The following is a 13,813-nucleotide window of genomic DNA, read 5'->3' as shown; positions in this document are numbered from 1 at the left end:
GTGTGTGTGTGTGTGTGAGAAAGAGATAGAGAGAGATCATTTGAGCAATAATCCCATTAAAGGGGTTTGAACTCTGAAAATCCCCCACATTATTTGTACAGGGTTTAAACACTGTATTTTTTGGATCTGGTTAAAACACTGTATTGCTCGAATAACTGGAAAAATTGTCCTCTGAAAACAAAAGAAAAACCCGTCCCAAAGTAAGATATCGAAAAGAAGCAAGGAGAAAAATGGAGGCGATTTGAAAAACATCTCAAATGAAAAGAACAAAATCGGAAACAGGTTTCGGTTTAACAGGCGCGGAAAAGAAAAGAGAAGGCAGTAAAATAAACAGAACGGGGTTTTTATTGGCTGAAAGAAAGAACGAAAAAAAAACGAGACAAGACGGGGAAGGAAAGAAGGCATCGCCGAGCCGCTTGACAGTTATGAGAAGAATGTTTTTGGAGGAGCACAGCGAGTTTCCCCTCCTCGCCTCACGCGCTCCTCCTCGCCAGTAAAACAGAGGAAAATCGAGACGCGTCTGGAAAAGAGATGATTCACCGAGTTGGAAGGAAAAAAAAGAACAATGATATAATGCGCTTTCCTTAATGTTGTTTTTCTCTCAGCAAGAAATTCCCCTGTTCTGCTATTGTCCAATACATTCAGATCAATTAGTTCCTTCTAAGAACACAAATCGACTCCTATTAATTGCCTGAATTGGATTTATTTTTACAGCCAAACGTTTGTGGACACCTGACCAGACCATCCCTTTCCACATTTCCTGTTTTCCTCCACTCATCTGGAAAGATGTTCCAATAGATTTTTGTGGAGATTTAATTCAGCCACAAGACTGTTAGGAAGGTCAGGTACTGATTTAGGTGAGAAGGTCAGGAGGGCTTCGGGCACCGAAAGAGATGGAGCTTTATAGTAGAAGATCTACCACACACTTCCCACCCATGCAAAGCAGATCTTCATGAAGCTGGCTTTGTGCACAAATATATCATTTGGGTTTTAAAGTTCTAAAGGGAAAATGTCATGCTACAGCATCCAAAGGCTTTGTGGTTACAGTTTGGGGAAGAACCACATCTGGCTGCAAAAGTTAGGTGTCCCAATACTTTTGGAGAAATACTGTAAGTTTCGATACAATAAAGTGAGACAGAAAGAAAGTAAGAAAGAAACACATTTACACACAGCTTCTCCTCCATCCTCTGCTTTTGTCTCGGCCTGACATTGAGGGCGTGTCGTAGGAAAAAAGAGCGAAGCCACTATGACACACACACACACACACACACACACACACACACACACACCTCCCCACACACATACACACATTTACAGACACACTGATGTTGGCTTGGTGAAAATAACCTGGCGTGTACCACAGAGCCGCTATTGTCTGCTCTCACGTTCGAGAGAGAAATCTGGCACAGAGGTGAGTGAAGACAGGAGCGAAAGACTATCAGGATAGAAAAAGTAAAAAAATAAATAAAAAAAAATCTAAACTAAAGGTTTTTTTTTCTTGGGTCGGAACCTGACATTCCGAATACAGTAACACAATCTGGGCAGCCAAAAGTATCAAAACAATCCAAAGAAAAGGTTTACTTTTACACGTGATCGTTCAGGGGGAAACCTGGTGTGTGATTGGTTGCTTCGATGATTTAAAAAATATAATTTAACATTACAACAAGTTTTATTTTTTCTTTCTATTATTTTATTTTAGGCCTCATCCTCACATGCTGGACAAAAAGTCTTTAGACAGACAGACAGACTGACAGGCAGACAGGCAAACAGACAGACAGGCAGGCAGGCAGACAGATTTTCAGTGTAACGTCGTGAATAAGCATGATAATGAAATGGATTTACAGACTTACATGGGAGCTTTGGACACTTGTAGCATTTGTTTTGGCCCCAGGAATTTCCTACACTGCCACAGCAGTCCTCCTGATTAGTCAGACCAGGGAGAGGGTTACTGCTACACTACAGCACAGAGAGAGAGAGAGAGAGAGAGAGAGAGAGAGAGAGAGAGAGAGAGAGAGAGAGAGAGTGAGATACACAGACAGACAGGCAGATAGACAGGTGAAGAAAGAGACAGCAATATAAGAAAAAAAAATGGAGAAACAGATATAGGGAGATTAATGAGGAGGTAAAGAGGAAAAGAAAATGAAAGAGAGAAAGACAACAAGGAAAGAGAGACGAGAAAATAGAGGAAGAAAGACAAAGAGTAAAACGGAGACATAGATAAAAAGAAGGGGGAGAGACAGAAAGTAAAAGAGACAGAGGAAGAGACAGAGAGACAATAAAACAAATGTTGTGAAGAAAGGAAAGAGAGAATGACAGAATGGTGGAAAGGTGAAAAAAAGAAGAAGGAAGAGATCAAGAGCGACAGAGAATGCAGTAGGAAAAGAGTGATGGAAATGGTATCATGTACAATGTACAATCTATCATTATTATCATCATCATCATCATCATCATCATCATCATCATCATAATCAGAGCCTAATATTTTTTGTCACTCACAGCTTGTTTGGGCGTGGTCTCCTGAAAGCACCGCCCCCTGGGCTTTTGTGTCAGTGGAGGAAGGCGTGTCACACCTTTAGGAAGCTTGGCCTCGGAATGGTCGAAAGATTGGATGACAACGGAGGTGTCGGGCGAATGATGGACACGTACGTTAAACTGCACTGAGGACAAGAATATTGGGGTAAATCATTATCAAAGAGCATCAGAAATGAGGATGCTGTGTGTGTGTGTGTGTGTGTGTGTGTGTGTGTTACCCTCAGATGAGTGATGGCCGGTGCCCTGGGGCAGTGGCAGTGTAAAGTGTGTGTGTGTGAGCTGCTGGCGTCCAGCTGATCCACTTGAATCTGACAAACCCGCACCATCTGGCCTCACCTACAGAGGGAGTGAGAGAGAGTGATAAAAAAGGAAGAGAGAGAAAGAGGTGAACATAGGAGAGTGTGACGAGTGTGACTTCAAAATGATGAAGAAGAGTGAGAAAGAGAGTGATGAAGAGGAGGAGGAGTGTGAGGAGTGAGTGAGTGAGTGAGTGAGTGAGTGAGTAAATGAGTGAGTGACAAGAGGAGGAGTGTGAGTGAGAGTGAGTGATGAAAAGAAGGAGGAGTGTGAGTGATGAATGGGAGGAGGAGTGTGAGTGAGTAAATAATGAAGAGAAGGAAGAATGTGAGTGAGTGAGTGAGTGAGTGATGAAGAGGAGATGTCTGAGTGAGTGAGTGAGTGATGAATGGGAGGAGGAGTGTGTTCTTGCCTGTAGAGTGTAGAACGGCTGCTTGTTGCCGCGTGAGGCCTGAGTGCGGAGAGGAAACTGGCACAGTCTGCCTGTGAAACCCGGTGGGCAGAGACAGTGTGTACGGTTACTACACACACCTCCATTTACACACGTCAGGGGACACACCACTGTGTAGAGAGGAAGAGAGAGGGAGACACACAGAGAGAGAGAGAGAGAGAGAGAGAGAGAGAGAGAGAGAGAGAGAGAGAGACAGACAGACAGACAGACAGACAGACAGACAGACAGAGAAGAGTTGCAAATTATAATTATACATCTTAAAAACTCATCAAGTAGAAATACTGAGAAAAATGATAATCCAAAGAGAAAGAGAGATGGGGGGGAGGGGACGATGGCTATGCTGACTTTTACCAATAAAGAAAGCAGATAAACAGAAATGATACAGCTAGACAGAGATTAAGCGATTGATAGATAGATAGACACGCAGGCAGACAGACAGACAGACAGATGCAGCAAGGAAGAAAAAGAAAAAGATCACATAGACAGAGAAATACCATAAAGTGATAAAAAGGAACATAGAAGAAAAACAGACAGAAATGACAGACAGAAGGGACAAAGACAGACAGACAGGCAGCAGAGAGACAGACAGACATAAAGAAAGAAAATAGGCAGACAGACAGAAGAGAGACTGAGAGACAGAAATGAGAGAGATAGACTTCCAAACAGGATACACAGAGAGACAAAGACATACAGATGGACAAACAGTAGAGAGACAAACAGGCATAAGTGAAAGATACAAAGAAAGGAATGTAATAAACAGATAGACATACAAATAGACAGACAGTAGCGACAGACAGGATACAGACCGACATTAAGGCCCGATACAAAGAAAGGAATTTGATTTATAGGCAGACATTTACACAGACAAACAGTACAGAGAAAGACAGACATAAAGGAAAGAGATACACAGGCACAGAGACAGACAAAAAGACAGACAGCCAGGATACAGACAAAGAAAAGAAAGAGACAGACACAGACAGACACACAAACAGAGAGAGACATGATACAGACACACAGGCAGACAGATAGACAGGCAGAGAGGATACAGACAGGTGGGATACAGACACACAGGCAGAAAGACAGAGAGACAGACAGGAAAAAGACAGACAGTATACAGACATACATAAAGAATGAGACAAACAGACAGGATACAGACACAGACAGGCAGACACAGAGAAAGTGAGGTTAAACTAATGACGTCATCAACATGAGCCACATTGACGTTTATGAGCTCTGTATTTAGAGGAAAACAGGAAGTGAGTGCAACCCCCACACACGCCTCATTTCACACAGCCATAACCACCCAGCTTTCTGGGTCGTGGAGCAGTGTGTGTGTAGGTGTGTGTATGTTTATGTGTGTGTGTGTGTGTGTGTGTGTGTGTGTGTGTGTGTGTGTGTGTGTGTGTGTGTGTGTGTGTGCACGCGTGCATTTATTAGCAAACTTCACCAAGCGAAGTAAATTCAGACGATTTTCTATAAATCTGATGTCACACCGGTTCTGCTCCTGCCAGAGCAGGGAGCTTCACTCGAGCGCTAATCAGACAGACAGCTAATAAAGCAGACGCTAGCAGACTTGCTGACGGGCCTCGTCTCAGCCGTCTTCCTCTGTTAACGTGCACTCAGGAACCTCAGTCAACACTGCCAGTGGATATGTTACCAAGGTGATTAAATACTACAATTAGTAAAGGGGTGCATGACGCACTCGTGGCCATTTCCACGTAGACGTTTTACACACGTGTCCCAGAGAGGCCTCATCTCAAACACACGATCTGCATTTCTGAACATTTACAAAAACATACTGTTAGCTTGTTGTGCTAGCTAACTAGCATTAGTGGAGAAAATTCATAAATTACTGAATTTTACTAACATTTCCCTAAATTCTGTAAAGCTATCTTAATGACTAGCATTAAAACTGGATGATAAAATGGGCTCAGGTTAGCATGCGTTCAGGTTTCACTTGCTGACTAGCAATAGCATGGAAAAGCCTAAGTATAAATTAACAGGATTTGAAGATCTCGTGAGTAATGCTGTCAGGTTAGCAGGCTAGCTTGCTGACTAGCATTAATGGTAACGCTTATGCTCCTGACTATTAGTATCTGATGGAAGTCAGGCTAGCTAATTGTTGGATAGCATCAGCGAATGCTATCTGCTTGTTTATTGGCTGAAGGGTCCTATGACTTAAAAAAGAGGTGGAGTTAAAGATACACATCACTGCATTCTTTACTTTCTTTTGCTAAATCTGGTAGCGCATGTCTTTAACTCCACCTTTTTTTGATGTCAGAAGAAACCTACGGTTTTCTGTACTGTAATGTACTTCCCAAATAAGGAAGTGCTTACTGTACTGTATTAACATTTTACTTTATTTTATACTTTTATTAATACATTTCATTATTCCATAAAACTCCATAAAAACTATTCCCTGTAAGTTTTTGGGTCTATCGTGCTATCTGCGAGAGACCTGGGAAAATCAGCCAAACGAATTAGTTATGTGGCAAATGCAATTCCACGATAAACCGGGGTCGCGAGATTCAAACCGCGGTAAAGCGGGGGATTGGTGTATATAAGGCACCTGACGAATCCTGTCGGGACTCCACATGCTAGCATGCTGACTAGCATTAGCACTAAAGATTACACACTATTTATGAATGTGTATTGAATTCATGTCATAAATCTTGTTAGCTTGTTGACTAGATTTAAAATTCAATTTTGCTCCCAGGAAATGAACCAGATTAGCATGTTAGCAAGCCCCGCCCCTTTTCCTTATATGGCAACAGAGAACATTCACAGTGTAATGTTGTGGCTGTGTGAGGTCACAACGAGAAAGTGTGTAGTAATGACAGGGATCAGAATCCCAGAGTGTGAGACTGAGGTTACGGTGTGTGTGTGTGTGTGTGTGTGTGTGTGTGTGTGTGTATGCATACACGCTGGGTTAATTGCTGAGTTTTCCAGAATTCCAGACAGACAGACAATTTTCTAAACTACCGCTTTTATGCTCTCAGACGCACACACACAGACACACAGAGACACACACAGACACACACACACATTAAAGCAAAACTTATCAAAAGATTTCTTCATACAAATAGCAGCGTCTGTCTGTCTATTACTCTCTGACACGCGCTCCCCTTACACACAAGCACACACACACACAAGCACACACACACACACACACACACACACACACACACACAATTCCCCCAAAATGGGTGTTCCTCCTTCTATAACTCATTTTGCATGCCTGAATAGAAACCGCAGAGAGGAGAGAGGGAGAAAGAGAAAGAGAAAGAGAAAGAGAGAGAGAGAGAGAGAGAGAGAGAGAGAGAGAGAGAGAGAGAGAGAGAGAGAGGAAAAGAGAGAGGGAGGGAAAAGCAATGGCGATTGGAGAAAAATCTAAAAAAGAGAGATGGAAAAAGGAAAAACACACTGAAAAACAACCAAAAAACAATAAGACAAATAAAGAGTGAACAGACAGATAGATGGACAGAGAGGTAGGATAGATAGTTCAGACAGACAGTTCAGACAGACAGACAGGTAGAATATATAATTCAGACAGACAGATAGGTAGGTAGGCAGGTGGGCAGTATAGATAGTTCAGACTGACAGACAAGCAGACAGACAGATAGATAGGTAGGTAAGAAGGTAAGTAGGTTGCCCCCCACCCCACTGCACGCACACACACACACACACACACACACACACACACACACACACAAACAAAAAAATCTCAATAACTTGGACAAATAAAACATTTCAAATAAAAAGTTTGTGATTAAAACTTGTAAACATTTTTTGATTACAACTGCATCAAACACCACCCCTTTAAATACTTTTAGTGAGCTATATTAGCGTTATTAGCCTGTCTGTATCTGTGGCCACTGTTTCTTTTTGTAATAGTAGAAGGAAAAGGCAGTAAGTGTTAGTGTGCATTCCAGAATGGACCCCAGCTCTCTTATCCAGCAGCAGTGCTAAACTCTAGACGTGAGTGCAGACGCTTTAATTTCTGACTATGAAAACTGCAACTGAATGCAAATATGGAAAAAAAAGCTTTTGCTCTGTCAAATTAGCAGCAAATTCGGGCGACTGAATGACCAAGTGTGTGTATTAGAGTTAAAACGAGACCAGCTTTACGCTAACATCCCAGTGTGTCCCAACATGCAGTGTTTCGCTATAACTCAAACCCACGTCGGTAATAAAATTTCTGAAAGGAAGATGGAGGCTTTTCTAATAGCGTCAGCCAAAATCATGTTCTAATGGATTTCCCAGATCGACTGAACACACACAAAAAAAATAAAAATCCAGGGCCAGGGCTTCCTCTGCCTCTCACGGCCAAGTGCTATTCAGGATCAGATTCCTCTCCCCTCTCTCTCTCTCTGTGTGTGTGTGTGTGTGTGTGTGTGTGTGTGTGTGTGTGTGTGCATGTGTGCATGTGTGTGTGCATGTGTGTGTGTGTGAGACACTACTGTTTTTGATGTCTCTAAATTGTAAGTTCAAATCAATTGTTGTATTTGAAATATACATATTATGGGCAAAAGTTTGTGGACACCTGACTATAACTTCGGTATGTGCTTCCTTTTAAACATCCCATTCCACATTTTATCTCCATTTTCTGTTATAATAACCTCCACTCTTCTGGGAAGATGTTCCACCTTATTTTTATGCATCTCGAAGCATAGCCGACGATAAGATACATTAAAGATATATATGAAGCAGCTCCCAATGTGTTGCGATACGATTCCCCAATTACGATGCAGTGCGATCCGATTCGATTTAAGTTACTTCTAACGCACGGCCATTTCACAAACATGCCTTTGTAGTGAAAAAAAAACCAAACAGATTAAATTAAACCAAAAAAATCTTGTTCTGTGTGCGGGAAGACGCAGCTCTACCTCTGCCATGTTAATCCGTATTCTTTGTGACTCTCAGGACACACCTCGGTCTGCGTAGTATTGGCGATACTCACGTAGCAGAACGCACTCAAAAAAACAGTTTAGTGACGAGAAATCGATTTACATATACAGTCAAATATAGGTCAATAATAAAAGTACAGCGCATCTACTAAGAATTATATAGAAATAAAAAATTTTTTTACAGATGCAAATATGTTAAAAACAATGCATTGTGATACAAATGCAAACTTCCATCTGATCGCTATATTTTATGCCGATGTGAATCGCTGAATCTTAACATCCTACTCTATACTCATATCTTTTACTCAGCCGTAACACACACACTCTCTCACACACACTCTCTCACACACACTCTCTCACACACACTCTCTCACATACACTCTCTCACATACACTCTCTTACACACACTCTCTCACACACACTCTCTCACACAAAGAAAGAAAGAGAATAGGACTCCCTCCCTCCCCACTAGCATACTTGTCATGCCTCAGCTACTTGGTAATCTTGCTTAGACATCTACACATACTTACACACACATTTACACACAAGATTTAATTTCTCTCTGAAACCCGACACGTTTCGTGCATCGATTTGTCCGAACAAGCCGGCGGTGTGCAGGGTGTAGTGCATGTACAGCGAAACACTAAATTCACAGGTGTTTAAATAGCGGTGGATCAAAGTCAGAACAGATTATAAACTGAAACACAGGCTCCGCGCGTGTGTGCATGAGGTCATGAGTTCATATCCCAGCACCAATTTCCAATTTGATTGAAATATACTGTATGAAATGTGTAGCAGCAGTGAAACAGATGGCAGAAAAAAGTCAGACACTGAACTTATTTCACATAATTGCCCAATATATTAACATTATATACCCTAACCAGGCATAATATTATGACCATAATAAATCATAACATTTTGACCAAAATAAACTCTATTAAACTCTGTATGAACACTTCAGCAATCATTACTGATCTCAAGTTGTGAGCAAATGGTGAAATGTCGTTCACAGACGATGCCGGTGTGAGTAATTTCATTTGTCCTAGTTTGTAAATGAGCAATATCATCATGCATCTTCAACATCATCTACAAATCTAAATGCTCATCTAAAACATTTCATAAGTCTCTTTAAGTTTAAAAAAATAAACAATCTTGAAATCGAAAAATCGAATCATTCCTTCAATAATGAGTCCTGGAAAAAAAAAAACAAACAAAGAAGAAAAGTGATTTATGTTTGTCACCTGTTCTTTACAGCATGATGATATGAAGCTAGGGTCAGATATAATATAGTGCTCCTGGAGCATAAAGGATTATGGGCCTTGCTTAAGGGCCCAAAGACTGGCAGCTTTGCGATACTGGGGCTTGAACCACTCACTTTCCGATCAGTTACCCAAAGCCTTAACCACAGAGTGACCACTTGCCCTTTCATGCCCCACATTTCACTTATCCTGCAGAAAAAACACCATATAAAAATATATTTTTTAAATATAAATCTTTGACTTTATTTTCCCAAATGTGTCCTGGAAATAACTTATGAAAGTGCCCTCTTTTTTTGGCACAAGCAGGAAAGCATGAGTTCAGTGTTCTGAACTGGTCAACAACTTCTAAAAGCAGGACATTCCCTCCGGGTGACGTCAGGATTTCTTTATTTTTACTTAACAGCCCAGCGACAGGCCCAGACATTCTTACACAGTAGTGTTTGTGAGTGTGTGTGTGTGTGTGTGTGTGTGTGTGTGTGTGTGTGTGTGTGTCTAATTGATGCTAGGAGTAAGTGTGCAAGTGCATATGATGAAGAGAAGAGAGAGATCTCGCATTTTAGTTTTAAAACATTATAAGTGCTACAGTTAGACGCTATTTGTGTGTGTGTGTGTGTGTGTGTGTGTGTGTGTGTGTGAGAGAGAGAGAGAGAAAAAGAGCTGCAGCCCAGAATAAATGACATAATCGCAGCTTCTTAAAAATAGTCTGAGAACATTGAGAACTGAGTGCACACACACACACACACACACACACACACACACACACACACACACACACAAACACACACACACAATATATATATATATAGATGCTGTTTAAGTAACACTTTTAGACCTTTTATAAACTAATCACAGCAATAAACAACACATCATCAACTCACGCCGCACAAACACAAGCACGCAATATACAGATGTGCACCTGAGCGGAAATTACCCACAATTACACACAAATCAGGGTGAAACGCAAACACTCATCTCTGATTGTGAACCTCCGGTCTCCTGGGCCAACCGGGAAAGCACCAGAAAAGAGCAAGCTGTTTAAATAGCAAACACACACACACACACACACACACACACACACACACACACACACACACACACACACAAACAAACACACACACACACACACACACACACACACACACACACACACACACAAACACACACAAATAAAGAAGCCTGTCTTTGACTGCCAAACTGTGAGATCCGTAAAAACTGCCTGCGCGGTCGTCAAAGAGCAGCGAGTCCAAGGGAAAACATCCCAGAGTCGGATTGCATCACAATTCCTCAGCATCAAGAAAGTCAGAGCACGTATCTCAAATCCGGTTCATCAGCTTGCAATCTAATTCTAATCTAATCTAATCAGAGTGAAGTCTCTATTCATGCCAAGTCATCCAGAAGTTGAGCCAGCTCCAGTTATGTCCCACCTAATGAAAATTTCAGACTTTCAAAAAGAAGATCCCGACCCCGTGAGAGGTTCCAGCTCCAGTTGGATTCCACTTCATGAAGATTTCAGACATTGGACTTTAAGGATAAACAACCTCTTAATCAAGATGCAAAATAACCTTCTACATCTGCTGTTTCTCCATCATTGAAGATTTAAAGACTCAGGCATAGAGGAGTTGGTGTACAATGATCTCAGATGGTGAGCTAATTTATGAGTTGCTCTCCTCAGGAGCACCTAGTTCCTCAACTCCAACTGACTGTAAAAGACTGTAGAAAGGTCATTACTCATAATCACACACACCTGTGTTTATGGTATATCTCATTCTCTGGTGTTTCGATGTTTTAATGATTTATTAATGAACATATGTGTGTGTGTAGGTGGTGAATGATTTTACATGGTGGGTTGGAAGTGTGTAGAAGATCTTGAATGGCCTGCTATAGTGCTCAAACCCTACAGAACACCCTTTTTTGGGATTATTGTAAATGCTGATGGAATCCCAGGCATCCTCACCTCACCTACATCAATACCTAACACCCTTGTGGCTGAATGAACAAAGAAATCTCCACAAAATCTAGTGGATAATCTTTCCAGAAGAGTGGAGGTTATTATAGCATTAAAGGGGACTAGATGTGGAATGAGATGTTCCAAAAAAAACAACACCACACTCCTTTGTCCATGGTATAGTCTATCGTTCATCCATTAAATTCCCTGTTACTGCATCAGGTTTCCATATATCAGCTAACTCCCTCACAGGCTGAAGCTCACGATGACTATATAAGCTAGCTGACTATTAAAAACGTGCTGATGTTTAGCAAAAACGCTTAGCTGCTTAGCTCAAAGCTTTCCTAAGTCCCATACATCACATATTCTCTTCAAAATCAGTGTTTAAGCAAGTTCATTTTAGCACCAGAAACGTACCTATTGAATGTGCTGAGTGCTAACATTAAACTGACAGGTCTTGCTAGCTATTTTGATTGTTTGCTAGCCTGTTAGCTAGTTACCGTAGCGGAAACATAAACATAAACACGTTACATAAAAATATATATTAGTGTAGAATGATGCCTGAGGTGATATCAATGAATTAATTGATGTATTTGTTTATTTTTGTACATGTGTTTTCTCAGAAGTAAACAATTTGCCTCAGGATTCAGAAACACACACAATGTCTGACCATTAAAGACTTCAGAAACTATATTTCTTGTATTTTTACAATTTCCTCATGTTTTTGAATATGCTTTTTATTAGTAATAGTAGTTAAATCTGTGTGGAAAATGTGCGAGCATGTGCGAGGAGAAGAAATCCGGGCAGCTCGGCTAGCTATCTGCTATTTCGTTGGAGCCTAAAACAAAACAGGGTGCAATAAATGAAAGAGAAACAAACGGTTTAGCGAGCAGCCCGTGAGGTGATTGCGAAAGAAATTAGTTACGGATGAAGGAGGGGGATTTATAAATACAATATGGTGATCATGAATCAGTTTCCACATAATTTTTTGTGGAAAATTGCGTTTGAGTGTCGGCAAACTCTGAGGAGAAACTCTTATTTGTTGCCCTGCTGCAGCAGTTCTCTAATGAGAGCTGTAAATAACTGGCCTCTTTCACGGCAAGGGAAAAAAAAGCTTTGGTGGGAAATGTTAGCCACGGAGGCCGTGACCTTCCCGAGTTTCACTTTTTTCCCACTTTGTTTGACGGGGATTTGCGCAGTTTAGATCAGTGTAGGTGAAAATTTCCAACCACTCGTTAGCCAGGAGAAATTTTTCCACACTGTGGCCTGGACAAATTACGGAGCTCGATCTGATATCGGTAAGCCGAGAGAAAGAGAGACTGTGGAGACGAACCTCAGAGCTGGACGCTCCAGTGAGTAAGCATAAACCAATATAAGTCACTGCTGGTTGTAAAAGACAAGGCCCTGTATGTGTGTGCGTGCGTGCGTGCGTGCGTGTGTGTGTGTGTGTGTGTGTGTGTGTGTGTGTGTGTGTGTGTGTGCTTATTCTCGTAAAGACCTTAAACACAGGCTATCACTAGCAGCTGATGACGCAGCACACCCACGACAGATCATTTGGAGCAAAACACTCGTCTCAAAGAGTCTCTCACACACACACACACTCACACAGGGGCATACATAAACACACACACACACATGTGCACACACACAGGGGCATATTTTCTGCTGTGGTTTTTTCAACACTCGGCCCACGCTGAGCCATGACCTACGGCTTTTTTCCATGAATACTACCAGGCAAAAGAAAGGGGGGAAAAGTAGGAGAGAGAGAGAATGAGAGAGAGGGGGAGAAAGAGTTAAAAGGGTGGAAGAAGCAAAGCTGGGAAAATGAGAAGAGGGAAGAAAAAAAAGATGAAAATATGTGGCGTATGTGTGTGAAAGTGAGGAGAGCGAAACAGAAAGAGCAGAAGGAGAACGTGGCTGTAACGTGGACCGTGCGTCCTCTCCGAACGCTGACCGTCGAGGGGTGGACAAAGGAGACAAAGGGCACGGACGGAGTGGATGAATATGTGATTTGTTAAGAGAAAAAGAAAAAAAACACCTGAAAGCATTTAGGGGGAAATAAAAAAGCGTCTTCACACACAAATCTCAGCCTTCGCTTCTCGCAGTAACTCAATGCCACGGAGTTCCACAAATCTGATTGGTGCAGAAGGAATGACTGATTTCACACTAATACGTTTGCCTATGCATACTTTTCTCTCTGTTTTGGCCTTTTTCAGTCAACAAAAACTTATCTTTATGAAAACATGCTCCAAAGTGGATACATTCGAAAACGTTTTCGATTCGCATTGTGGAAGGTGTAAAAACTGAGACCTCCGAAAACGATGATGCATTTTTAGTTGTTGCCGTGGCGTTTCAAAGAGCCGGAAAGTAAACAAACGGCAGACGAAAATGATGCGGGTAGTATTATGCGCAGTACAGGGAT

At 41.6% G+C, this 13,813-nt stretch overlaps 1 protein-coding gene across 1 annotated transcript in view; it reads right to left on the bottom strand.

The window, feature by feature from the left end:
• The window catches only part of ltbp3 (latent transforming growth factor beta binding protein 3), a 36,234-nt gene that overhangs the window by 16,790 nt on the left and 5,631 nt on the right, over window positions 1-13,813 (bottom strand). The window contains 4 exon segments of the mRNA XM_046839857.1: window positions 1,851-1,956; window positions 2,497-2,657; window positions 2,751-2,868; window positions 3,242-3,390. Coding sequence (XP_046695813.1) covers window positions 1,851-1,956; window positions 2,497-2,657; window positions 2,751-2,868; window positions 3,242-3,390 — 534 coding nt within the window.

This window comes from Silurus meridionalis, chromosome 25, assembly GCF_014805685.1.
Source record: "Silurus meridionalis isolate SWU-2019-XX chromosome 25, ASM1480568v1, whole genome shotgun sequence".
Classification (NCBI taxonomy): Eukaryota; Metazoa; Chordata; class Actinopteri; order Siluriformes; family Siluridae; genus Silurus; species Silurus meridionalis.
The sequence above is the reverse complement of the archived record's forward strand: the minus strand, read 5'-3'. Positions and strand labels throughout refer to the sequence as shown.